This window comes from Oenanthe melanoleuca, chromosome 1 (genome assembly GCF_029582105.1).
Source record: "Oenanthe melanoleuca isolate GR-GAL-2019-014 chromosome 1, OMel1.0, whole genome shotgun sequence".
Lineage (NCBI taxonomy): Eukaryota > Metazoa > Chordata > Aves > Passeriformes > Muscicapidae > Oenanthe > Oenanthe melanoleuca.
In genome coordinates this window covers 29643263-29670414 of record NC_079333.1, presented here as the reverse complement: position 1 = coordinate 29670414, position 27152 = coordinate 29643263, and the positions used below count along the sequence as shown (strand labels likewise).

The following is a 27152-nucleotide window of genomic DNA, read 5'->3' as shown; positions in this document are numbered from 1 at the left end:
GGTTATGCACTGGCAAAGGTAATGAGAAACCACCAGCTTCTCCTCCCCCTGACACACTCCAGGGGGTGTGGACAAGGGGGAGACACCAGAGCCTTTGGGTTCCCCATAGATGCTGTTTATTTCAGGTGCCCATGCCCTTTGAGATGGCCTCCCACTGCTGTTCCCAAAGGACACGAATCACTTGTAGATACTGTGTCATGTCCATTAGCCCTGCAAATCTATCTCGGGTATTCTGGACATCTCAGATGGCACCTCTGCTTGCTCAACTGAATCTTGCTTCTGCTCAGCAGATGTTGGTATCAAGTGTCCAGGGCAGACAGTGTCACATGCAGTAACATCTCCCAGTGACTGCTGCCTTCTTCAGCTCTTCCAGCTTAGAGAATCGAGCATCAGGACTAAGAAATAGGAAAGGCTTATATCTGGAGAGTTGGGTTTTTTCCCTAGCACATACCTTAATAACTGTCAGCTCTAGCTGGAATATTTGCTACAGGGCTCTGATGAGCATGGGAAGATGATGGACTGGTTTCTAGCTCAGATTTGCCTAGTTTTAGGAAAAATGTATTAGACCAACAACCATTCAGATTCTATATTTTTGCTTCATTAATTGATGCTAGAAGTGATTCTTGTCTTATGATCTTCTTGTTTAATCTTTAGGATTAAAGAAATCAAATCTATTAAATCAAATCTATTATATCAAATCTGTATCTGTCTAGCAATATTATCCAATATATCTGCTTCTATTTTACCACAGTAGTTAGTTACATACCACAGCTAGTAAATACCACATTTAATCACTCAGATTTGTTGACATCAGTTTAATGATTTAACTGCTATGTGGTGTGGTGTGGAGATAGCTATTACCTCGATGGCATTGGATTGGAATGGTTTACATTTGGTTAAAGTGGAAGATGCTCACAGATTATGGCATATCAGTGGTAGGAATCATGTCCTTATGGAGAAGGGTAGTTGTGTCCCCTTCATCTGATTTAGGAGACAATAAAGATTGAGGAGCACTCCTTAGGCTGGGGCACACTTCTCCCTGGCCTGGCCAGAGGCACATGGCTCTCCTCTGAGCCCTGAGGTGTTTGGTGGATCCAGCACAGGAGAGGGAGAGTGGTTAACTGCTGGCACCTGCAGCAGGAGCCCATCCAGGTGTAAGGGCTGTAGCTCTGGTGGAGATTGTTTCCATCTGTCTGCACAGTTCATCCTTTGACTAAAATCCCTTTTTTCTCCTTGCCAGGTCACAGCTCCTTATCTCCACTTAGGGGCAATTTTCATCATGATCCTTCTTGCCTGGCCTGTGGCTCTTCACGCCATCAGAGCAGATAAGAAAGGTATGGCAGCTCTGGTTCCTGCTTCCTGTATGATAAAGATATATATGGGCATGGGAAAAGAGGCTCACAGGAGCCCTTTCCTCCCACACCTGCACTCCAGCTGGAGGAGACGTTCAAATTTTGCATCTCCCAGGGAAATTAATGGGGCTGGAGTTGGCCTGTGCACTGCCCTGTTGCTGCCCCAGTGTGTTACTGGTTTGCTGTTACCTTGCATTGTTTTGCCCTATACTGAGGCAGTGATCTGCACTGAGACAGAGGAAACTAGCAGAAGCACCCATGTTCTGAGTCCTGAGTGAAACTTGTTTTAGCCCTCTGCAGGAGAAAGCAGCCAGTGGCAGTTCCCTTTTTCCTTGCTGTGTACAGAAGGGATGTCCAGTCAGACAAACGACTTCAGACTAGCATATCTCAGGAGAAGCCAGCTGAGTTAGGGAAAAGAGCTTTTTGATCAGTTCCTAGTGTTATCTCATGGGAAGTACCTGCCCACCTCTAGGAAGAATGACCAAATATTGGAAGGACAAAGCCAGATGCCAGGAAAAACTGCAGAGAAACCTGACTGGGAGTGGCTGTTTTTCTCTTATTGTCTCTCCATGTAGCCAAAATTATCTACCTGGCACTCATCTTTGGATATTGATTTGCAATAGAAATCACAAATGGAATGGACTGGTGAAAGCTTATTTTTTTCCTGTCCAAGACTTTTCTTGTTGAACTGCAGCTGGGGAGGCTGGGGGAGAATACACAGGGACCCTATAAACCACCATGCCTGAGGTACTCCTAGCTTGGACATCATTATCTCAGCCTAAGCCCAAATTCCTTCAGAGCCACTGGCACAGAGGGATGGTGGTGCCCATTCAAGAAAGAGGTGTTGGTGCATAGGTGCCCATCTCTCAGAATTGTTTTGGTCCCTGAGGAGAAGGACTCTTGGGGCTTTTGGGCAATGTGTCAACAGACTGCAGAGAACAATGAGTTGGCAAATTTCTGAGGTGAATATCCATGCTGTCAGGGTCTGTAGGATTGTCTAGGTCACACCAGAAGGTCACTAGCAACAATCTGAATGAACCAGGGAAGTATTCAAAGTAAGGAGATGCAACAGTTGAAGGAGAGGTACCTACTCTTCTTCATTGTGAATGAAACTTGAAAATGGTGATTGTTCTCATCTGAGTATGAAAAAGTTAGCATCCTTCTGTTGAGGATTGTTTTTCTACATGTGGAGGGGATTTCATTGCATCATGTCAAAAGAAAAAAAGAAATAAAGCCATATTTTGCTGTCAGGCAAATGAGATGTAATGAGATGTAATTAAAGCATAAAACTTGCAGTCCTGGCTAAGACAGCCTGCATCAGTGCTTTCACCAATTTGTTTTCCTGGGTTACATTGTTTGAAGAGAAAATGAAAATTAGAAGAAGAATGAAAGGAAAAAGGGATGAGACAAAGCCCAAAAGGTACTTAGCTGGAGGACTGTATTAAAAGTTAAGTGGCAAGGCAGACTGGTTTGTAATGATGTGGATTAACTCTAGCCTTCCTCCTTCAAATTCTTTCAGTTACTCAGGTGATAATTGTTGGCCCATACCTGGCTATCCTTCTCTTTCTTTTCTTGATACCTCTGGGGATGTACTCTCCTTGCATCAGAGAGATGGGAACTCTTGGACCAAAGCCAGCCCTCATTGGACACCGTGGAGCACCAATGGTAGATCTGAAGAAGTTGTTTTATGTCATTTCTTCATCCTCTCTGTTGCTTCTTTCGTCATCATCTTCTGTTGTTTCTTTGTTATTTTTTTTTTTCTTCCCATGAAATACGTGGAGGGTGGGAGACATTTCTGGTCATTGGGACTGCATGCCAAAGGCATCATTGCATGGGTTTGCTTACAAGGAAAACACTGTTCCTGAGGGACAAGACCAGGTTGGAGGGGGCCCTGAGCAACCTGGACTAGTGAAAGGCATCTCTGCCCTGACAGGGGAATTGGAACAGGGTGATGTTCAAGGTCCCTTCCAACCCAAACTGTTCTAGGAGTCTGTTACTCTTCTGCATGATGGGTTTGGCCAAAGGGGAAGAAAACAAACAGTAGACTTTAACAATATAATGATGCTCCCTTAATAAAAACCAGAGATGTTGCAAGGAGGCAGAAAGTATTTGCAGAATCCTCCAGAGCATGTTTGAAAATTGCCTTTTTGTTTCAGCTGGCACCAGAAAACACTGAGATGTCGTTTCTGAAGACAATTGAGCATGGTGGGGATGGTCTTGAAACAGATGTCGCCATAAGGTGAGGGCAAACATCACATCTCACAGAATATACACTGCTTCTTGTAAGATCTGTCCTTGAAGACATGCAGCTCCAGGCAGCTGGGTTTTACTGATGGCTGGGACAGGGCCCCTCTGCTGTCATGTGGCAGGAGCTGTAGGGCATGGTTGTTCTCAGGCCAGTCAATAAGCTGCACCTATTGATTGGACAATCGTTATTTCTACAGTGTTTTAAATGCTTGGCAGAGTACAGAAACAAGCCCCTGCTCTGGTCTGATTTCCAGGTCACAGTGAGGGTTATATCAGGTCTGCAAACAAACAGAAAATTCTGTTCGAATTTCTGACAGCATTGCCATAATTATGAGATCTTTAATGGCCTTTGGTGAACCCATTGCCACGAAATGCTAACATTCTATGCAGGATGAGCTGTTTCCAGGCACTGAATGAGAAAACCACTAAATTTTAGACATTCTACTAATATAGACCTTTCTGTAAAAGAAAATTTTGAACTTCTGTCACTGTGCATGCAGTATTCAGTGCTCTAAAAACCACAAACACTTTGATGTCAGCAAAAAGAAATTTCAACCATAAGTTGCTAAGCATTTTTGAGGGAGTTAGCACGGCAAAAAGGTCACCTCCTTCATATTGCCCCTAGGGAAACTGAGGCACAGACAAGCATGACTTCTGTGAGATCCCCTAGAAGTATTTAAGCTGGAACTAACCTGCTGTCTTGAGCCTCAGCATCCCTCCATACTGCACTTTCTGCCCTAAGGAAGGCTGTACTGCTGCATTCACAGTGGCCCACGTGTTCTTCTGACGTGGCCTGAGTCTGCTCATGCTGTGAATGAGCCTGCTCCCCAGGTGACCTGAGCTCTTGCTCTCTGGCAGCTATGATGGGGTTCCTTTCCTCATGCATGATGACACCTTGACAAGGACAACTAACATCCGAGAGGTTTACCCTAAGGATGCTGGTAAAGAAGCTTCATTTTTCTCCTGGGATGCCCTGAAGAAACTGAATGCTGGAAAGTGGTTCCTAAAGGTAAGCATCATGAAGGGCTAGAAGCATTCAAGGTCAATGGATTGGGCTCTAGGCAACCTGGTCCTGATGGACACATCCCTGTTTATTGCAGGGGGTTTGGACTAGATGAGCTTTAAAGGTCTCTTCCAATCTATAGAAGAGATTTTCTATGATTTCATGATTATCATCAACTGGATGTAAAAGAGACACCAGCTGTCTATTATTTAACTGCATCAGTGTTAGAAGAGGATCTGCTAGTTGAGTCAAAACTCAGATAAATCAGTGTAAATCCTTCAATTTGGGTCTCTTTTCTTTGTCCAGTTTGCCTTCAGGCTAAGGAGACCTGTAACAATTGGCTGGTGGGTGTTCTTGTGTCACCTTGTGGCAGCAGGAGAGCTCATGGGCTGGGGAAAGAAGAAAAGAGCTACTTGTGCAATGTGCTGTTTATAATATTTAGAGCTTACAAGGTGGGACAGTGAAGCACAGCAGAGCTAGCTTAGAACTATGCAGTTTAGGTCCCAGAAGTAATGTCCTCACAGCCTGGGTTAACTTTCCCCATTTCTTATGTAGAAGAAATAAGCAAAATAAAATATCCCCAGCTGTTGAGGACTGACATCAAACTTTTTCCCTCTTAGAGATACAGCTGGCTCCCAGAGCAAACTGCCTGATTGATTTCCTTTTTTTTTTTTATATCTGTTTATTTCTAGAACAAACCCTTTGTAGGGATGGGCTCGCTGTCCAAGGCAGATAAAAAGCAGGCAATGAATCAGTCCATTTACACGCTAAGTAGTTTCTTGCGCCTCGCAGACAGCCACAATAAACTTGTGATATTTGATCTCTACCGCCCTCCAGAGAAACATCCTTACAGGAACTTGTGGCTGCGCAAAGTCCTGGACGTCATCCTCAACGAGTCGAAGATTAAACGCCATCTGGTAGGGTGATCCCACTCCATATCCGTGTCCATCTCCATGTCCATGTCCATCTCCACGTCCATGTCCATCTCCATGTCCATGTCCATATCCATGTCCATATCCATATCCATATCCATAGCATATTTTCTTGCTCTCCTCATTGGGGCTTTGGGGTGTACTCTGCATGATTTCACCTGCATAAAATTGGCCCGTTGCATTTCAGTTGATTTAAAAGTCATCATTTGGGGTATATTCCTAATATTAGTTCCTCAGACGGTTCACAACCGTATAATCCTTCAGCAGCACAGGAAAAAAGGCTGTGTATATACCAGCTGATGCCATAGCCCCTAACCAGCACCCCTTCATAAAGTCTATTCCCATGCTTGTTTTATATATTGCATCAAAATTCCCGGTTTAAATTAAAATAAATTGTGAGTGCTTATTGCCTTCCTCCCCCTGGCAGTGGATGAATGCTAACCTCGTGGGAATGAGGTTATGTACCCATTGGTGTCTAGGGAGTTATGCTGATCTGTATCTGCTGAAGATCTTTTTTTCCATGCTGGAAGAATGGTAGAACAGAATATTTTTGGTTGCCTTTTCTATAAACCAAAGCTGTCTTTTCATTAATTTTCAACACTGCATTTTTTGTTGGGCTGTGTGAAACATACTCACTGATTTCCAGTGGATAAGCAAGGAACAGTGGAGACTTATTTCTTGATAAAAGTGACTTGCAAATTCTACCCCTACATCTGAATATTATTTGATCATTGGGAGAAACGCCAGTGATCAAACCCAGGCTGGGTTAAGTCTCTCAAGACATTATCTTTACTGGGTTTGTATGAAGAGCAGGGCATATTAGGGGCATGAATTCTGCTGAGAATTCACTGGTTCCTCTTGTTGCCTGCAGGTCCTGTGGCTGCATCACAGTGTGAGGTCCTTTGTTCAATCTGTTGCTCCTGGGTTTCAGCACACCATGGGCAGAAAGGCACCAATAGAAGAACTGTTGAAGCACAAAATTGTCAGACTCAACCTGGTCTACACTGACATGTCCAGTGAGGATATCCGGTAGGTTTCAGCCCCAAGTGCAATCTTGGGGGTGCAGCTGGACTATGTTTGCTTCATGCATGGGGCAATGTCTCCCTCCAGTGACCAGTTCCAGAGACTATAGTATTTTGGGAATAGCTTGTTCAGATCAAGTAGCCATGCCTGATGTATTCAGGGGTGACAGACTGCAGTTCACTCCTGCTGTTGATTAAGAGGTGGCATGTAATATAATTAAATCTGGCTGTCCTCAATTCCATATTGACCAGGATCTGAGGATGTTCTGGTAAGAACAACACAGCTGTATCCTGATTTCTTGTGTTTTTATTTGTGCCTCCCCAGTCCCACCAACACTGAATCAAGGAGAATGAATAACTGTTTAACCTCCCATGGCTCTTCCACAAACACCAGTGGGAGTGCATAATGCTGTGGTGAGAGACCATCACCCTCTTGTAGCCAGTGTTTTGGAGACATCACTTCTTGTCTGTTACTACCAGTATTCTGTTGTATGTCACACACTGAAAATGTCATTTCTATGATGAAATGCTCCACATTCATTGCAGGAGTTCTCAAAATGCTACTCTCACATGGCAAAATAACCCAACAAACCACCAAAAACCCCCAGCTTTACCTGTCCAGCTCTCCTTTTGTAAATAGGATTTTTTTTCTCTTTTGAATGCACAAAATTGTTGAAGTCTAGTTGAAATGAAAAAGAAATGAAAAACGTTAATCCTTTGGACAAGAGTAATGTTTATGTTTTCTCAAATACAATTGTCACAGGATGTAGAATGATAGAATCACAGAATGGTTTGGGTTGTAAGGGACTTTCAGCATCATCTAGTTACAACCTCCCTGCCATGGTCAGGGAAGCTCCTACTAGACCTGGTTTCTCAGAGTCCCATAGCCTGGCCTTGAACACTTCCAGGGATGGGGAATCCACAACCTCTCTGTACTAGTGTCTCAACCACCCTCACAGTTAAAAATTTTTTCCTAATATCTGATCTAAACCTTTCCTCCTTCAGTTTAGGGCCATTCCCCCTTGTCCTGTCACTCAATGCCCTTGTAAAAAGTCCCTCTCCAGCTCTCTTGGAGCCCATCTCCTCAGAGCCTTCTTTTCTCCAGGCTGAAAGGCTATAAAAAATCATAGGCAGATCCATTTGGGTAAACCTTGGATAGGTCCTAGGTAGATTTATAAGTGCTGATATTGATGATACATTACCTTTACACAAAGAATGAATTTCCTTCACATTAAGTTTTAATAGCTTATAACTCAAGAAATGATGCTTTGGTAGAGTGACCAAAGCAAACTTGGGTGGCCAGCTTCAGAGATTAGCTCAGCTGGTCTAACCAGCTCAGGTGCTCCAACCAACACCAACATTGTGGGTTCAGTCCTAGATGAGCCATTGACAGAAGAGTTGGACTCTGTGGCCATCTGTGTCCCTTCCAACTCAGGCTATTCTGTGATTCTGTGGTGGTTTGGAACACTGTAGGAAGATTTTAGAATAACATGAATGGATTCGATTTAAAAGATCTCTAAGATCATCAAGACCAACCATTATCCCAGCACTGCCAAATCTACCACTAAACCATGTCCCCAAGTGCTACATCCACATGTTTTAAATACCTCCTGAGATGATGATTTCCCTGGGCAGCCAATTCCAAAGCTTGATAACCCTTCCCATTGAGAATTTTCTCCTAATATCCAATCTAAACCTTTCCTGGTAAAGCTTGGGTCCATTTCTTCTTGTTCTATTGCTTAAAGATCTACCATGCTGAAAGAATGGTAGAACAGAATACTTTTGAAAGAAGGGACTGACTCCCACCTGGCTACAGCCTCCTTTACAAACACATTGTTCCATTGATTCATATGGCAGAAGGATTAGAGAGATTTTGACCTCTTGGGCATTTTATCTGCATTTGTTTCCAGCTGTTCAGCTACTCCATATTGACCAATTGTTAATGATTAATTATTGGCTGGTTGGCTTTCCTTTATGTTCCTTATCTAGGTCCCAAAGTAAGCACTTCCTACAGAAGATTACAACCATTTCCCATGATCTTCCCGAATCTCCTTGAGTAAGCCCGAAGGAAGTACTAATCTCCTTGCTCAATGAAGGTTGTTGCCTTTTGGTCTTTTAAAGGAAATATGCTGAGGCAAACATCACCACCAACTTCTATGTGGTCAACGAGCCATGGCTCTACTCCCTGGCATGGTGCTCTGGGGCTCACTCTGTGACCACCAATGCCGTCCACTTGCTGAAGGACCTCAGCCAGCCACTCTTCCTCATGGTGAGTGGAAGTCTTCTCTGTCTCAGGGGTGGGAAACAGGGTTGGGATGGTCATGATTACCTTTGGGGATGATGGGCCAGTTGACACATGGATGAAGCATCCTTTAAGGATCCTTTGCATAAGAAGGACCTGAGCCAGAAAGCTGGCTTACCTGGAACCTCAAGGCCACTACAGGTATTACCACAGCCTTCTCTCTTCTCCTGGCTCAGGATGAAGCACCCTGCTTGGTAGGGTTATCACCTTAGGCCTTGAGATAAGGGAAAAGCAGTCATATTGAGACTTGTGTAGGAAGAAAGGAAGGGTCTTTGGGGACTGATGCATGAGGATTTCCATTTCTAAGGTTTTGAAGCACCTTACTGATATCAGAAATTTATCTTTTCCCAGAAGATCCCACTGCCCTTGTAAACTTGGTCTTGTTGCACAAGTCCAAGGGAAACAACCCCAGGAATAAGCCTTCCTACTGGGACAATTTTCACATAATTTCTCTATTTGTTATTCTGCCTTGGACAACCTGTAGGACCAAGAAGCAGCTGGGGCATTGGTCACACCAGAGTCTCTGTAAGGACTTTAAGTAGTTGGCTTCACAGTTCTGAATTAGATTTTACAATGCTCCCCTCCAGAGAACTGCAGTGTTTCAGTCAATTCTAAATTTGGGTGGAGGTCCAGTCTAAGGATGAATCTTCAAATACTCTTAGGCTTAAAGAGGGAGCCAGGCTGTCTGTGGTGTTCAGTAAAGGGCAGTTTTGCCAGAGAAAATGAGATGCCACCAACTGATGTTATTATTGGGGCAAAGCAGAGGAGAGTAAGGCCTGCCTGTACAAACAAGAGGTCTCTGTGGCATTCACTGTGATATGGTAAAATATTCTTGGCTACACAACAGACCTGCTTTTATGAAGGAGAATGATTTGGCGCCAACACCCAGTGAGGAGTGACCACTTTGAAATGCAACCAAACGCTTTAAACACCAAGGGATGTTACTGCAGATGCAAACCAGGCAGCTGAACAGCCAGATTCAAGCAGGAAGAAAAAGCTTGAGTAACTTTTTTTGCAAAATCTTGTTGTTCTTGGTAGTGGACACAGCCTCTGTTTTCTTCCAGACTCCACGGCAGTATAACACCATGTGGATCCTGACAGATCTGACCTCTGCATTCCTCATCTCACTCATCTTTGCTCTGCACTGGTAACTACCAAGCTGCTAATGGCCATCCTAACCTGATCTTTTGTGCCAGATGGGGGAAGGAGGGATGCTTTCAGGCGACCTGAAGGGTTAAAGCTACACTTGAGAACATTGGCTTTCCCTTCTGGAAATGGAAGAAAGCCCAAAAAGTCTCCCCCCAAACCTCTCTGTTTCTCCTTCTTGCTCTCATTTTCCCTTTCCATTTTGGCTGCTCAGGCACTGTCTGCCCCCAGGATTCAGTGGAGAACTGGTGGATTTATAGTAGCAATATAAACCAATTATTAAAGCTGATGGGCCGAGAAAGGAACTGATTATTCTGTTATTACTATTTGACAATGTTTCATTGGACTTATTTGTTAGGAAAGCTCCCAGTGTTAATATTTGTGCACCCCATGTCTCTGTACACATGCCAGAGCCCCACAGGAAATCTATCCTTCCACACAAAAATGTCTGACTAGGTCACAGACAACACATTTTGTTTCCTTCCACTCTATCAAAGATAATTGGGATATCTGGGGTTCATGGAACAGGCTCACCCCAGGCTGCTGGATGTTCTGCTCTGCCACAGTTGTTTGATGAACATGCCTATGCTCTCATCCCAGTAATGCCCCAGAAACGCAGGATGGGCTGGGCTCAGCTCTTCAGCTGGCTATGGATGGGTGGGAGGATCAGAGCAGCCAGCCCAGGGGAGGTTTTTGCAGGGTGCTGGCAGTACAGCTGTGCTGCCAGTGGCAGCAAGCAGAAAGTCTGGGAAGCCCCTGGGCTACTTAGAGAGCAACTGTGACTTGTTTAGGCATAGGAAAAGGTTGGAGTGCTAATATTGCTCTGGGATGGTGAAAAAATTAATTAGTAGCAGTTTGACAGTGATGAACTAGCAGCTGTACAGATATTTTTCCTGGGCATCCAGACTTTTCCCTTCCCAAGGCAAGGTGGCTCCCTCCCTGCCTTCCTTCCCCTGCTCCCCTGCTCTGCTCTCCTCAGGTCCTGCTTTCACTTTGCTTTCAAGGCTGCAGGTTTCAGGAGGGTGCACCATCACCCCTGCAAAGCATCACCACCACCACCAGACCTTGCCATGCCCAATTCCTCCAGGATCACGTTCATGTTGTGTGCATTTCCCAGGGTTCTGTGGATGCTTCTGGCCCAACCAAACAACAGACTCCTGTGGGCTGGCCTTGCAGCAAGGGGCTGAAAGGTCATTGGCAGTGCCTCAGTGCCCTGTGTGGTCTTGTCAGGTTTATGAGCACACCAAAATTACAGTTTTTAATTTTCCATGGCTGCTTTAGAAACATGTCTGTAAACATTTTGGGGGCTCTGGAGCTCTTAAATCTTGCTTAGAAAACAGGGCTTAGTCAGAAGGTTGCCTTCAAAATGCTGTTGCACACATAAAGTGTGGATGCTTAAACATCAGCCATGCACTTGAGTCCTTTCTCAGTAAGGACCTGAGAAAATCCCAAAATACCTGCCCTCACAAAGAGCTGTCCAAGGCAGCAGGGGGCTGTGAGAAACACCACAGCAAGCAGTGACCTAATCCAGGTGCTTTGCCCCATGCAGGTTTCGAGAGAAGAATTTGTCCTGCTGTGCCCAGAACACTACCCCAGTGATAGAGAATGGCACCTACAACAAATTCAAGACAAGTGAGCAGGGTAAGGAGAGAAGCTGCATCCTGCTCAGTGGAGTCTCTGAGATCCTGATGGGTGGGTTGGTGATGGAGTATGAGGAAGGATGCAGTCTGGGTTATCTCAGCCCCAGACCCCACAGCAGCTCACTCCAATTGGCCCTGCTTCACACAGAGGCTGGGGCTGACTCCTCCAGGTGTGCCCTCCAATCCTCATGACCCAACCTGGGCTGCATGCATTTTCAAACAGGCTCTGTTTGCTGGCAGTGGCTGCCAGGACAGGTGCAGATGTTTGGTAGCTCACTGTGTGTCTCCTTTTCCAGAGCTCAGTGACATGCCTGCCGTCCTGGCCTGACATGGGCACAGAGGGACATGGACCTGCCATCTCACTGGGGCTGGGGAGAGCAGCTGGAGGGGGCTCAGATCTGCCTGGTGAGGAGGAGCCTTTGCCTTCGTGGCCCTGCTGGAGATGAGCACCAACCTTCCTCTCTACAGCTTTTCTCACATTGCCACGGCTGTCAGGGATCCTTGGGGTGCAGGAGAGCACAGATGGAGCTGCAGCCATGAAGAAACTGTGCATTAGGGTGAGATGGCATCCACAGGGCAGCCATTCCTGCTGTGTGTAAGCCCTGTTTCCACACATGCTGCAAACATCTGAGCATCCTCCAGTCCTCCTCATTCTCAGGTGCCCAGATTTCTCCCATCAGACCAGCCTCTTCTCCACACACTACCTCCTGTCCTCCCCCCTGCAGGTGTCCTCCATCCCCAAAAGCACACCACCATGGTCAGGTGCTGCTGGTCATTACAATCAGTACCTTTCTATAACACAGCAGGGGCACTTTGGTTCTCCTTTTTCCCACTCTTGCCCTGCCATAGCCTAACAGGGCATGTCATTCCCATGGGGGCTGAAGGACTTTTTAGTGTCTTGGCCATGTAGCCACTGGGACTGTGACCAGTAACAACCACTTTTCTTCAGAAGGATGGAGCTGTTTGGGAATTGGTCCTGCCAAGTGTTTGCTTTTCCCTTGGGAAGGTCTGTACAGATGTACTACAGCCTGGGATTTATTCCAGTTTCCATTTCTCCCAGTGGCTGCTGGCACACAGGGGAGGGGCCTATGCTCTGTAAAGGAGATGTAAGCATCTCTCAGGTTTAAGCCATAACTTTCTACTTGAAGAGATATGTTTTTTGTAAATTGCAAGTGATGTTTTAAATACATTTTATCTCTCCTATCCTGTTTTGTTCTTATTTCAGCAAACTGGGAAAGGGAAATAATACAGTAGTCTTTACCTGATCCAGACTATAAACATTTCCTATGCATGAGCAATTTGTTAAATGAAGTCATCACAAATGAGAGGGCAGCATTAAGTTTCAGAGTTGTTGAGAAGCACCAAACTTTCCAAGTTGCAATTTTGGAGAGTTTTGGAGGCTAGAAATGCAAAAAATGAAGATTTTCCTTTGGAAGAAGGCTGAAGGACTGATGAATCGTTGTAGAGCAGCTCCAGGTCTATGAAATATGGGGAGAGGATGGTGTTAAATCCCCCTCCCCATGCCTTGCACACACAGGTGGTTCATAACTTTTCATGAGTACCATCATGTAGGGTGAGTGAGCAGCACAAGTAGGAGCTGGGGAGGGTGTGGGTTAAGCATGGTGTGCACCATGGGCTCCTCAGCCTGTGCCTTGGTGTTCAAGGGAGGGACTTGGCTGTGGTTCCCTAACCACTGCCTTTAATATGCACTGGGAAAAGCCACCTCAGTGCTCTTTGATCCATGTATCTAGCTCTGCTTGGCCAGCATGCACTGGCATGTACTCACCCTCCTCATCCTCAGAGGCCGTGCCTGGGCAGCACAATGCCTTACACTCTGTCACATCCCAGCTACTGTTTTCATTGCTTCACAGCTAGCAAGGTCTGGCAACGTTGTTAAGCACATGGCTGGTTATCTGACTCCCACACACTAACTTCTCACCCACACTTCCTACATGCAGGGATTAAGCTCAAAACTGACTAGAAGATTCAGCCCTTGTCATAGAGGACAAGCAATGGAGACTCCCAGACTTCAGTGGTTTTTTTTATCCCAAAAGAAAAGATTTCAATTAATTTCCAGTCTGAGTACACTGATAGTTTGTTCCCCCTTGCTGGATGCTCTCACCAGGAATTGCACAGTGCAAGGAGAAGTCTTGTCCACAAGAACCCGGGAGCCCTGATCCCACCCTTCCCCCTGGAGATGTCACCACAACTGCACAGTGCAGAACAGCCTCCCACAAGCCACTTGATGCTTTTTAATTGGAGCATTTCACTCAGACAAAGCTTTTTCATGTTACATCGCTTGGTGTGAATACAAAGAGACCAGCAGATGCTAATACATAAGACACACAGGCACACACACACAGAGTCTCAGTCCTGCCCAAAATTATGGGGTGTATGGGATGCCTACAGAGCTGTAAGTGGAGGGATGAGGGTGGAGGCAGGGGAAAGATGACCCAGGACAGCTCTGGAAAACACGGCTGTGCTGCATTGTCTGCTGAGTGTGCAGTGGGTGGCAGGGATGTCTGGAGACTCAGGAAAAGCAGTGATGGTGTGGTGATGATAGGCATGTGTCTAAGGACAGGTGGAATCCCTTGGACAGCTGGATCATGGCAGCTGGGGAAGGGAGAGAAATGCCAGAGGTGGATGGTGAGAAGGCAGCTGGGCTCAATGTAACCTTGGTTGGTGTAACCATGCTCCCATCACCAGAGTGCTTTGGGTAGGGGGTGATGGAGGAAGGGGATCTCCTAGCAGCCCTGTCTGGCTGGTGGATATCTCCCTGCAGCACCTCATTTGCTTTGATGGAGCAACCAAAGTCGTAAGTCACTGCTGCATCCCACTTGAATGTCACAGTCAATTGTGCCTGGCACACCACAGTGTTGGAGATCTGAGCCCAGCTGAGCCAAACAGAGCAGACACCCCACAATATGGACTTGTACAACAGCAGTCAAAGCACAGGACCAGTGCACAGGACCAAGAGAGACCTCAACATCTACTGAGATCCACTCAGTGTTGGTTACACCAACACCAGATCTTGGTGGACAATTGTCCCTTCTCTTGATACTCCACACCCAGCCGTGTGTTCCTTCGAAGCCTGGATTTTGGAAAGGCCACCCCCAGGCTTCTCTCCCTGCATCCTCCCAGACACAATATGGTTTCAGCCTCCTGTCTGCCAGCAGGTCCCATCTCTGCTCCAAAGTAGGCTGCACTGTGTGACTGGGTGGTAGATGAGACAAACAGCCAGCACATGAGTACAGTCAATCAAAGACAGAGCAAAGCCCACCAAAATCAAGGGTCTGCCCTTGCTGTGAGTGGTTCAGGTCCATCTAGGACTCATGAAGAGCTGCTTTATACAGAAATACACACACAAAGCACAATAAAATCATCAGCTGGTACAAACCCGATGGCCAAGTTCATGTTTGAGCCCAACATAGGCTTGGCTTCAGTCTTCCAAGCATGGGGTGTTCAAAATCCCCATATCCATATAGAAGTTTGCAGTGAAAGTCCTCCCAGGGTTATTTTTTCTTGACACAGGGAGCAAAAGGAGATAATTCATTTTCCAAGCTTTGCTTCCAGCTGAACCCTTAGGTTGGGAAAGATGTGCCTTACTCAGCCTCTGGCAGTCATGGCTCTTGGGGAATCTCTGGGCAAGGGATTGTTCTGATTGTTGCCCTCAGCCCCAAGTCAGCATCCAGATACTGGCATGGAATACAGAATCTTTTTTCCTTTTTAATATATTAAAAAATAAATAGAAGAAGAAACAAAACTTTAAAATTTGTTCTTTAAATATTTCCAGCATTGTACAGATATCACTTCAGTACTCTAGCCTGTTTGATCAGTAGTTTGTTTATTCTGATTCCTAGTTAAAATGTGCTCCTCCCAGCCTGCTTTTTCTTTCTGTACATCTTAAGAACACAGTGTATTCTTTTGTAATGACAAAAAAAAAAAAAAAACAAACCACAAAACAAAAGCCCTGCAGTGTTCATTGGACACCTTTCCACCATGGGTCAGGGCTCTCTGATTCCTCTTCAAACCTGAAATTCCCAGAACTTCACCAAAAACCTGTTAGCATCCTAACAGCTCTCATATTTAAGGAAAAATCCAACAAATGAAAACAAAGCAAGCCCACACGCACACAAACACACACACATACACACACACACACACACACATAAATCCTCTTCCAGGAGCCTTTGTGATGCCACCCTCTGGGTTCAGGCAAACCTCCTGCTGGAGTGTCTTTGCCCTGGTCACTCTCTGCAAGCAGTGGTGTCCCCTGGAAATCTTTGAGGTGTAGGATTGAGTTGGGATGCAGGGTGAGGAAGGTGAGTAGGAGGTCAGAGATAGTCGTCTTCGCTGGAAGGGGAGGTGGGATTGGAGCCCTCAAGGTCAGAGTCCAGTGAACTCCCTGATGGTGTTCGGCTCATCTTCCACATCTGGGAGGCAAAGGTTCTTGCCCAGCTGCATGGGTATCCCACAGCCCTCAGCTGGTGAATGAGCCCCATGACCAAGTGCCAGTGGCTTCTTGCAGTTCACTTGCTGCCCTTTGCACTCCGCTGTTTGCTCATGGCTGTTAGCATCTGGCTGATGTACGAGGTCAAAAGATCATCCATCTTGTACCCCTGAGGAGGAGAGGGAAGATGTTACCAGCCTCTAGAGCACAGCTTGTGCCTCCTCAACACACTGGCTACCAGTTCTCAACTTTCAAATTTTCAGGTACATTTTGACCTATTCATCATTCTCCTTGGGTGAAATGTCACCACTACAAGAAACACTGTCCAAACATAATTTGCAACACTGAGATGGAGAACTCCCTGTTCCAGGATGCTGTTAAGGCTAAGGACATAGGGAGCTTTGGATAGGACATAAATTTTCCAATGGCCAACAAAATACTGGATGCCTCAGATTAGTAGCAATTAATTCAGAAGGAATTTTTATCCTTTGTGCTTTGAGTTTAAGATAGTCTAGGAGGAGGTTTATTGCTGTGACTGTTACTAGTGACAAGCTGGGTAAATGATATTGGTTAAAGGGCTCAAGAGTACCACTTGAGTCCATATCAGCTTTAATGTGTTTTTCAGTCCAGTGATAGGGAGCAGTCCCCCATGCTCCTGACATGCAACATCCCAAGCACCTTAGGCATGCTTGTTGGTTGGATGATGGACCAAGTGAGAGCCTGATTCATTGAGCAGAGCCATGGGAAATTCAGAAGAAGAAAGCTGTATCAGCAGCTCTTCTGAGAGACCACTTTCAGCCCAGAGAATCCCTGAGACACAAGTCAGGATTTGGTCTAATCTTTAGCACTTCTTACCAGGGAGGTCTCACAGAGCAGCTTGCTTCCTCTCACCAAGTTGCCAATGGTTATGTGGAAATAGGTGTTGCCACTGCTCCAGTTGGAGATCTTGGTGAAGGGGTGAGTGATGAGAATATCCTGGTGGGAACACAAAAATGACACTCAACATACAAGTGAGCCTCAACTTCCACGAGGGGCTGTGCACACTTGTCATGTCCATGCTCACTTTCCATCATATCAGGCCAAGGATATCTACTGGGATGACACCCATGGGAATGGCAGTGAGATTAAGACTCCAGATCCTCCACACTAGAATTACCATGCAGGTAGTGGAAGTAACTAGTAGGATCTCATTTACTCCAACTCCTGTCCTATTGCTGTGAAAGGATTAAGGAAGGAGTGTGTGCATCCTCCAGGTACAGGACCCTAATAGTTGGTGCTCCCAATCCATATTTTGTTGAAAAAGTCTGGGCTTGCTCTGTGCAACAGTGAATTTCTGCCTCCAGAAAATTTTCTGTCTATCCAGCCTTTCTAACCTGGCTTAAAGAGAACTCACTAAGTACTGAACAACATGGTCTTTGGGATGTCTTCTGTGAGAGTGTGGGGACCAGGCTCAGGAGCATCTGGTGAATATCCAAGTTTTGCTTACCTTGGTTTTGGGATCAATGAGGCTGACTCCGTGCTTATTGATGGCAATTAGAAGGATTTCTGGATAATTTGGCTCTGTAGTTTGCTGTTGGAAATGATATGAACTGGTTAGGGGATATGTCAAGCAAAATCAGACCCCTTCCTATTTCCTCTCTCCCTGTGTTCTCCTGACAGCACTGGCTTCTACTGTCCTTGATGGAACTCTAGTGCTATGGTGGATGGTCTGGATTTGGTTTGTGGTGGGTAGAGACACATCCCTTGGAAAACCACAGGTTCCCCTTTGCCTTGGCAAAACAGAGAAGAGCTCTCGTGTGTTCGGCAGCACAGCTGTGGGAACAGCCCCAATGACTGAGATAAGCTGAAGCTCTACAATGCTGCTGTCTGTGTAAAGAGGCAGGGCAGCAATGAATGAGTGCATTTGCCCTTTACTGATGAAAAGTATTACATTTTCCCTGTTTCATCAGGATTGTGCCAGTTAGGTTCAGATCTGGAGCCCCTCTGTGGTACAGGGCACCTGATCTTGGCTAAAAGCTGCCCTCTAGAGAACCCCCAGGGCAGGTACCTTCACTTCAAAGAATGCTGATCCAAATGTAGGCCACTTGAAGACAATCTTTAGAAAGGCAAGCTTGGCTTCTTCTCTTGTTTTGCCCGCGTGTTTGTTGTAGTATGCCACGATGGACTGCAACAGAGAACACAACAGAGAGGGAGGGGTTGCAGTACCTGGCACTAGGGCTGTTGGCAAGGAAGAAGCATCAGTTCCACATGACAGACTCATAGAAGAGCTTGGGTTGGAAGGCACCTTTGAAAGGTCATCTAGTCCAACTCTCCTGCAATGGACAGGGCTGCCTTCCATTAGAACAGGTTGCTCTGGGTCCAACCTGGCCTTGATGTTTGATTCTAGTCTCTGTTCCAATAACACTTAAAAAAAGTGCTGGCTGGTCACTGGAGCAGGGCCTGGAACCAAGGCAGATCCTTTTTAGATAAGCTGAGCTGGTGACTCCATTAAAGAGATTATAAAATTTGATTATCCAATTTATAAAGCAAAGGAGACTGAGAGACCTTTAACCCAGAGATGCTGGTATCAGATAGGAAACAGAAAGGACTTACCAAACTATTTCCTGACAGTGAGACACCTCTAATATTTTAAGGCTAGACCAATTTGCACCTATGCCACAGCTCTCCCTGTGTAAAGCAGACCTCTTTACTCAGTAGTCTGCAGTAAATGACAGACCACCTCTTTACAAGACCATCTCTTGGCATGTTTCCATCTGGGTTTGCATCCACCAGTACAGCCAGTATCAAGACAAAGAAAACCCAGGGCAAGGCATATGTATGTGAACATGTATGTACAATTTCTCTTCTTAGTGGTGCCAGGGAAACTGAAGCACTGGTAAGGCTCAAGAAGGAGCAGGTGTCACTGATTCTGGCAGTTCAACACTGAATGTCAGACAAGTCACCCAAAAGATGACTTCTCCCAGCCAGGCCTGGTGCATGAATCAAGCTGCTGGTTTACCCTTTTCCAGTCATCTGGAGAGAGCTGCCGGATGAGGTCCTGAGGCACCAGCTCCTTCAGGAGCTTGGGAATGCTTGGGAAATAGGACTTGTCATCCTCAAACTTGACGCGGTAGATGAGAGCCGCCAGCTGCAGGACCTCTTCCCGTGAGCACTTGTGGTAGCCACGCAGGTACTTTGGTAACTCCTGCACGGGGGAAAGAACAACAGAGAGATAGAGAGGATGTCCAGGGACTGTCACCCTCAGGTGTTAAATGGAGTTTGGGAGGTATCCAGCCCCTGGCTAAGAGGCTGCTCCCTGGGAACATCTGCAGATGGACAAGTCTTTGCAACCTACTCCTAATCCCTCCCAAGTCTCCACTGCAATTGCAGAGTCCCAGCGCACCTGGTAATAGTGGAAGATTGAGTCTGCCATCGAGTCTTTTCCAGGCGTTGTGTTGGTCCACAGTTTTTTCATGAAGAACACTTGGTAGGTGAGGGAAGGCACTATACCTGTGCAAGTGAAGCAAACATAACAGCAATGGTGTGAGAACCAGCTGGCAATCAGTGTCTGCATCCAGCAGTGCCCATGTGCCATCACAGCCTGCAGGGACAGGGGCATTCACAAGGCCAACTGAGCCCTGACTTGGCACAGCAAACTACATCACTGCCATGCAAAGCTTTAATAAAGTGGAGAAAGTGTCTGGGTTCACTTGCTGTTCTTCATTGATAGTAGCACAGGACAGAGAAGTTGTACCCTGGAGGCACCTGTGTCTTGCAGCCACTGGTAAATTCAGCAGAGCTGCAGCCAGTTCCACTTTGGATGTAGTCAGTGAGGTGAGATGAATCCCACCATTGACCCTTCCTGGAGAGATGCCCTCCAGCAGGTGCTCCTCACAGGGCCAGGACTAGCCTTGGAACAGAGGTTTTGCTGCTTGTGGATGGATCATGTCCCAGGTGATATCCCCGGGAATGGTGCAGAGAACACCACCCCCATCAGTGTGGCCCAACAGATCACAGAATCACTGAGGTTGGAAAAGACCTCTAAGATTGAGTCCAACCACTAACCTAACACTAGCAGGAGCACCACTAAACCATGTCCCTAAGCACCACATCTACATTTTTTGAACACTAGAGGACAGTGATTCCACCACTTCTGTGAACAGCCTGTTCAAATGCTTGTGGCAGACTAGGTGGTCAATTTTGTTCAGAAGGGCTGGGGGGCTGTAGGAAGGCTGTGTGTGACCCACACTGGAAAAAAGTCATCATTACCATCTTTTGCTGGTCTTGCTTTCTTTATCCAGTCTGTCAGGTGTCTCACAAAGTCAAAGAAGAAATCTCCCTCTGGCACACTGATGACCTGGGGGACACAGCACATAGTCACAAAGGCTGAGCAAGTGAGTCATACAATAGGATCATAGAATATCCTGAGTTGGAAGGGACCCAGAAAGATCATCAAAGTCCATCTTCTGGCCCTGCATAGGTTATCTTTAAGAATCACACTGTGTGCCTGACAGCATTATACAAATACTTCTTGAACTCTGTCAGGCTTGATGCCATGATCCCCTCCCTGGGAAGCCTGGTTCAGTGCCCAACCACACTTTGTGTGAAGAGCCTTTTCCCAATATCCAACCTAAATGTCCCCTGACACAGCTTCATGCCATTCCCTTGAGTCCCATCACCCCAGAGAAGAGATCAGTGTCTTCACCTCCTCTTCCCCTCACAAAGAATTTGCAGACTGCAATGAGGTCTGTCCTCAGTCTCCTCTTCTTCAGGCTGAATAAGCCAAGTGACCTCAGCTGCTCCTGACGTGGCTTCCCCTCAAGGACCTTCACCATTGTCACAGCCCTCTCTAACAGCTTTATTTCCTTCTGAAATGGTGGCACCCCAAACAATGGCAGGACTCCACAGGCAGGGTTGGCCATTGCCCAGCCCATCTCCTGCAGTTGTTGCTCACTGCTTTGTACTTCTCACATTGATGTGTTATAAACTGCTGACATTGGAAAGCCAATGCCAGCTTGCTTCAGGCTCTGTCTCTAATTTCACCTATTACTCCTTATTGCAACTTGTTTCACCACAACACCTCCTTTCCCTTCCTGATGACTATCTCCATAGTTTTCTCCTAGTTGCCAGAGGTAGCTCTAACCTGCACGTTTTTCTTACTTAGTCCTTTCTTATAAACCCAACTCAGCAACAGGCTAGGAGAGCTTTGTCCTTTGGGGTGACTGCTGTAAGTCAAGGCTGTGGGACTGCAAACCTCACCTGTATCAGGTCAGATCTGACTTAGAAATGCCACACAGCTTGTAGAGAAATGCTTCTCACCACATGGCTCTGGCTCCACCAACGTGTTCCCACTGGCAGGCAGGTTGTCCTGAGTACCTCAGGGCTACCTCAGCCTCTGGGTGGGTCACTCACCTTGTCAGAGATTTTGACAAAGAGGCTGAAGCCCTCAGAGGATTTCAGGAGCAGCCTGTTGGAGATGTTCTGGCAGAAGTCCTTGGCTTTCGTGCTGGATTCCACCTCAAATGCCTACAAAGAGAGGAAGATCATCACTGCTATCTAAGGGTTAATTTCCACTTTTGCTCTCTTTGAGGAGCTCCAGGTGCACATGCACAGAAAGGTCTAGATGCCCACCAACAGTGAAATCAGTGACATTGTGGATTGGGGCTCTGGGCATTAGAAGGGATGTCTGCAGAAGCTCTGTCATGCTACTGTTGTACCACTGTGCTTTGTGATGCTCATCTATATCCTGTGCTGGCTTACCCAGAGCTCTCCAGGCAATGCAAGAGATTTTTCTGATCTTACAGTGAAGTGTCAGAACTATTTGTTTGAGGGAAGAGGGGTGGGAAAGAGAGAATTAGAGACCTCCAGGCTGATTTGTCCCTCTAGTGATGATGAGGAAGTCAGATGTCTGGTTTCTAGATAGCTGAATAGAGGGAAAATGATTCCTGTTTTACGGCCATCAAAAGAATGGGATGTTTAAATATCTGCCCCATTTTTATGCACAACCTAATTCTGGTTTTGCCTTTTGAGCTGCATATCCAACTGTAGAAGCCCCCACTGCCTCCTTCTACTGGCTCTCACACAGATGCATGTGTATGAAGTAGTGTCATTACTGGTCATGTAGGAAAAAATACTCAAAGTGATGAGAAACCCCAAGAGTTCTCTCAACTCCATTACAGATAAACAAGGGCACTCACAGCTGCTGCAGAGCAGCATGGTTCCATGGTACCATGGTTCCATGGGTATGGACTGTTTTACAAATAAACCCACTTAGAAACAGAGAAATTTACTTGTATCCAAGGGTATGAAGGAAGAGAGAGATGTGAGCCTCACAGAAAGATTAATCAGCAGGTGAGACAGCAGTATGTGCAAGGACATGCCTATCTGCTCTGGCAACAATATGACTAGCTGCCTTATCAGTATGAAAGAAGCTTAGTGAGAGCTTCCTGAGTGCAGGTGTGATTTCTGTGTCATCTCAGGTCAGAAGGGGTAATTTCAGTCACTTAATTGCCAGCGCTGCAGTACTCTGCCCAGTTCCCAGGGGATCCCATCATGGTACCCATCTGGGCTATGGCTGGGTGGGCAACATCTGTTGGTTTAGGCTCCAATAACTGAGAGCCAAGGCCTGTGAGCTACTGTGAGTGAATGGATGAGCCCATCCAGTTTCCCTCTTTCTGCAGTCATACTCTAAAGCCTTCAGTGAACACCAGCAAAGCACCCGTATCTTGAAAAACACAACTTGCAACAAATCTGGGTAGACCAGGATGGATTTTCCTTGTAATGCCTTGGCCCAGAGGCTTCTGGAAAGGCTGAGCTTTTCTGAATCAGAACCAATATAATCCTCTTCTGAGATTTTAATAAGAAAACTGACAGCCACCCTGACAGAAAAGAATTTCCTTCTCCCCCATTTACCTCATCGGTGTCATCAGGGAAGTAAACCTTGTGGAAAATTTGGGTTGTTTTGTGTTGAATGGCTTCCACTTCTACCAGATGGGGCGGGTATTTTCTGGATCCATTCCTGCAAAACAGGAGGTGGCAAGTGTCACAGCATCATCATAGCAAGAAATTTTGTTTAAATATTCCCTTTTTAATGCTTATTTTTGAGTAACTTTGGCTACTTTCTTAAGACTTTTTTCCCTCCTAAAAAGAAAAAAGTGACTTAAATGGACCTGGACAAAGTTGATTCATTTCTATTTCTCTGCACTGCTTATCAGCAACCCAATGTCCCTTTCAATCAGTTTGGTGGAACAGAGAGAGGGGCTGTGAGCTTTCACTGTGCCCCCAGTCACCAAAATATCTCCCAGCTGTATTTTTTCACACATATTTGGATGTTGTGGTACAGTCAGGACTAGGAGGTCTTTCAGTGCCTTACCTCAAGGCTTTCTGCAGTCTCTGGATGCAGTCTGCTGCCAAGGGGTGATGTTTCCGGGACTGCAGGAACCTCTGGACGTGGGGCAGGAGGATGTTACTTGGAGGGAAAAGACCTGTACACAACCACAACAGCTCCCAGCCCTTCTCCTCACTGTATCTGCACAAGAAGAGACCCAGGAGGGAAAAAAATCACTTGTGGCATGGACACTACAGATCTGCTTTGCCCAACACAGCCTAGTGCATTTGGGCCAAGGGGAATGAACAACTCTTACTTGATGTGGTTGTCTGTGAGCTGCTTGAGGGTCTGGCAGTAGATTTCATCCTTTAGGGGTTCAGCTTTCAAGGCACCTTCAAATATTTGGTCTGTCAGCTCATTGACTGAGCGGGTCCTTTTGGATGGGTAGTCACCCATATATTTCAGCACAGGTGGGAGGTAGGAGTCAAGGATGAGCTAACTGGGATATCTGGTAAAGCCCTGTATTGATGATGTTGTTAAAGACATCCTACACATGACTACAGAAGTGGCTGCAGAGGGATTTTCAGGCATCAAGCTCTGTCCCCAAGGCCATGTGGACTGGTCTGCATCCACACGGACTAGGGCTGTGGCCACCCACACAGGTGCACCTGGCAGAGTCAGCTGAACCAAGCTAGTGAGTGTGCTCTAGCAGAACTCAGTAACTGGTCCCTGAATCCTCACTGATTAAGAAGTAAACACACCTCAGATTTCAAGGATGCTTACATATATATTTGTGGTGCACACCCATCTCCAAGCCTGTGACATCGTTCCACAGCCCTTAAGAGGGACCACAATCCTTTCTTTGGGCTTTGCTTGGGGCCCTAAAGAGCCTGTTCAGCCCTCTGCCTGTCAGACCTGTTGCCCAAGGGCACTCCCAAGCAGAGGAAGGATATCAATGAAGGCCATACAGGCTTCTTGGGACAGCTCCTCGCTGCCCAGGATCTTCTTCAGCAGTGGCTGTTTGATGGGCTCGCGCGTGTAACACCACAGCTTGTCCTTTCCACGGCTCTTGGTGATCATGACCCGGCTGAGGGTGTGCTTTGGAGGTGGTCTGGTGCCAAATGCAAAGCAAGAGGTGGAGAGATTACAGGGATAATAGGAACATCTTATGGCCAATGTTTCACCTAGGACAGTTGCTCGCAGCACCTGGCTAATGAACTCTTACACCAAATGGGACATCACAATTTAGCAAGTACCCAGCTCCAGTTCTGCTCAAAGATAACCACTTGCAATTTCCTATGGCTCTGAAGAGTCTCTTATACACCCTACCCCAGTAATGACACCATAATCACCAATGCTATCCCAAAAAGCTTCTAACCACAGGAAGGATGATGGCAATGAATGGTCAGGGCAGTCACAATGAAAGAGTATCACTGAAAAAATAATAGCAGTATAAGCCTGACAAGGGGACGACATCCCAAAGGATCTGATTTGCCTGTTTGCATTGCCAGCCCATCTAAACAGAAGTGGGAGCTTGGGTTAGCTGCATTCAGCAGTGGTGCACATTTAAATTTCTGGAATTGAGATGAAAATGCCTATATAGCCTAAGCACATCCTCCCACATAATATTAAATTTCAAATTGTTACACCACTGATGAAGATAAATCCTTTATAAAACCTTGTCAGTGGAAAACCTGCAGTTCAAATGCCATGACCTAAACCAGAGGTTGCAGTTGTACAAAGTCACAGAATGGGGTATTCAGAGTCTTTTTTAGTAGCAAAATTTTCCTGATTCCCAAGCTACCTGCAGATGGATTCCTATAATTTTTGAAAACGGTATAAAAAAATCACCTAAAATAATCATAGGAAAATTCCTCCAAGGTGTATGGCTTTACTCTTTCTTCACTGTCTGAAACTGCCATCTGAGAGGTTCTGATGACATCTTGTCGTTGGTCAGGGGTCATTGTGACCAGGGCCTGTGGGATGAAAAGCTCTCTGTTACCTGGTGTATTTGAAATGAATTATAACTGATGTATTCAAAAAAAGGAAGCAGATACAAAACAAGAACAATGAAAATGAGAATAAGCCATCAATTCCCATTAACAGTTAGCTAGAATTGTGCAGTTGTTATGTCTCTGTGCCGTTCTCAGTCACTAATGCAAGGAATAACAAATATTTCCACAGTGTGGATCATTTCCTAAGGAAGATAAGGTGCTCTGGAACCTACAGCTCCATAGGTGAATGTAGCAGTCCCCTCCAACCACAAGCACACCTTTAAGCAATCATGCCAGCTGGAAGGATTTAGCACAATACATGGATATTCTAAGTCACAAGTTTGTGGTGCCCTGAGTGCCAAGATCAGAAGAAAGGCTGAGATCACTTTTGCCTTGGACAACTTGTCACCTCTTTCATCCTCTTTGGTTTCTGCCTTACATTTGGGGAGACTTTGGCCAGCTCTAAGCACTTCATGGAGGCTTTGACCTCCCTGGAGGTTGTACCAAGCTGTGCAATTCCATAAGGCTGCTTACCACGATCTCCAGTGGAGGCATGGTGACGGTAGGCAAGACATAGACGGAATCAGTCGGGAAATCCCCTCTCTGCTTGGTCCGTTCATTGAAGCCGTTCGCCCACCCCGAGTTCATCACTTGCTCTCCTGTGTCCTGGTCCAGAACTATCAGGTCCCCTTTAAGGAAGCTGAGAAACCCAGATTCTTCTCCCACTGCAGAAAAACCAACCATTGGTTTGAATTTATTTTTTCCCCCCAAATTCTTCATGAATATCAAATCGATCTATGTGCTTACCACTGAGCTGGGTTATTTACTTGCCTGGATTTGGGTTGTCTTGGAGAGTGACCACATACTTGGATCGTTTCCTTAGTCCTTCAAGGAAGGTCACCACCAGGTCCCGGATATCCTCCGCATTGTTGGAGGTGAAAGTGTATTCATCACCTTTAATGGTGGCCAGGGTGAAACTCTGCCCTTGCAGCTTTCCTCCTCTGGGATATATTTTTATAGGAGACATAAACATGAGACATAATGACATAAAGAGGCAAAGCCTGGAAAAAGACTAATCTCTGGTGAATTGCCAGCCAAGTCTATCCCTCCTTACCTGCTGCTTGACACAGCTGTGATCTCTGGGAAAGAGAGCTCTAGGAGAACCTGCTCCTGTTCATCCACAAAGTACACCCCTGTCCAGTTGACTGCTACAATCACATCATTTTTAGGCAGGCTTGGCCCTGGGTTGAAGACAAGATTTTCAATCAGCTCATGAAGGGTCTTAGAAAATGTTTCAGAGGAGGATGCAATGATCAAAAAGCTCTGTGTCTTTTTAAGGGAGGTAATTAGTGGCAGACCCATAGCCTGAGCCATTGCTAATCAGGATGCAACAACAAATAAAGTGTAATAAAAAGACTAGCTAGATGATCCCCTTCTTGTCTGTGGAATCCCCATTTTCCCTTCCTTTTGCTTTAGAGCATCTTGTGCTCTGGGGATGTGCTGTACTGACTCACCTGAGAATTTGAAGGCTTCATAAAACCGAGAAAACAGCAAAGGCCACTTGAAACGTGCAAAATCCACTACTTCCTCCTTGACTTTTTTTGGGTCTGCCCTCTTCTGAGTATAAATTCCCTACAGAAAAAGCAAACCACAACCAATATGAAGCAAAACATATATCCAGGAAGAGAGCAAGGAAAATCAATCCATGTAACCTGAAGACCTTGGAACAAATATTAATGGAGGTCTCAATGTGGCTAA

At 46.0% G+C, this 27152-nt stretch overlaps 2 protein-coding genes across 5 annotated transcripts in view; one reads left to right on the top strand and one right to left on the bottom strand.

Annotated features, from left to right (window-relative positions):
* GDPD4 (glycerophosphodiester phosphodiesterase domain containing 4) overlaps positions 1 to 12846 on the top strand; it is a 37846-nt gene extending 25000 nt beyond the window's left edge. For all 3 annotated transcript variants that reach the window (XM_056487988.1, XM_056487980.1, XM_056487996.1), the window contains exons 7-16: positions 1241 to 1334; positions 2872 to 3017; positions 3509 to 3591; positions 4458 to 4608; positions 5295 to 5519; positions 6406 to 6563; positions 8678 to 8825; positions 9923 to 10005; positions 11554 to 11645; positions 11941 to 12846. In XM_056487988.1, the coding sequence (XP_056343963.1) occupies positions 1241 to 1334; positions 2872 to 3017; positions 3509 to 3591; positions 4458 to 4608; positions 5295 to 5519; positions 6406 to 6563; positions 8678 to 8825; positions 9923 to 10005; positions 11554 to 11645; positions 11941 to 11972 (1212 nt within the window). In that variant the 3' untranslated portion in view covers positions 11973 to 12846. The remainder of the gene's footprint in view (positions 1 to 1240; positions 1335 to 2871; positions 3018 to 3508; positions 3592 to 4457; positions 4609 to 5294; positions 5520 to 6405; positions 6564 to 8677; positions 8826 to 9922; positions 10006 to 11553; positions 11646 to 11940) is intronic.
* Positions 12847 to 13881: 1035 nt separating this feature from the next.
* The window catches only part of MYO7A (myosin VIIA), a 95969-nt gene continuing 82698 nt past the window's right edge, over positions 13882 to 27152 (bottom strand). For both annotated transcript variants that reach the window (XM_056498599.1, XM_056498608.1), the window contains 17 exons: positions 26909 to 27026; positions 26509 to 26635; positions 26226 to 26395; positions 25929 to 26119; positions 25252 to 25376; positions 24354 to 24511; positions 23717 to 23870; positions 23446 to 23601; positions 22986 to 23091; positions 21486 to 21599; positions 20343 to 20430; positions 19477 to 19583; positions 19093 to 19278; positions 18142 to 18258; positions 17581 to 17664; positions 16950 to 17069; positions 13882 to 16263 (listed from right to left, as the gene is read on the bottom strand). In XM_056498599.1, the coding sequence (XP_056354574.1) occupies positions 16174 to 16263; positions 16950 to 17069; positions 17581 to 17664; positions 18142 to 18258; positions 19093 to 19278; positions 19477 to 19583; positions 20343 to 20430; positions 21486 to 21599; positions 22986 to 23091; positions 23446 to 23601; positions 23717 to 23870; positions 24354 to 24511; positions 25252 to 25376; positions 25929 to 26119; positions 26226 to 26395; positions 26509 to 26635; positions 26909 to 27026 (2211 nt within the window). In that variant the 3' untranslated portion in view covers positions 13882 to 16173. The remainder of the gene's footprint in view (positions 16264 to 16949; positions 17070 to 17580; positions 17665 to 18141; positions 18259 to 19092; positions 19279 to 19476; positions 19584 to 20342; positions 20431 to 21485; positions 21600 to 22985; positions 23092 to 23445; positions 23602 to 23716; positions 23871 to 24353; positions 24512 to 25251; positions 25377 to 25928; positions 26120 to 26225; positions 26396 to 26508; positions 26636 to 26908; positions 27027 to 27152) is intronic.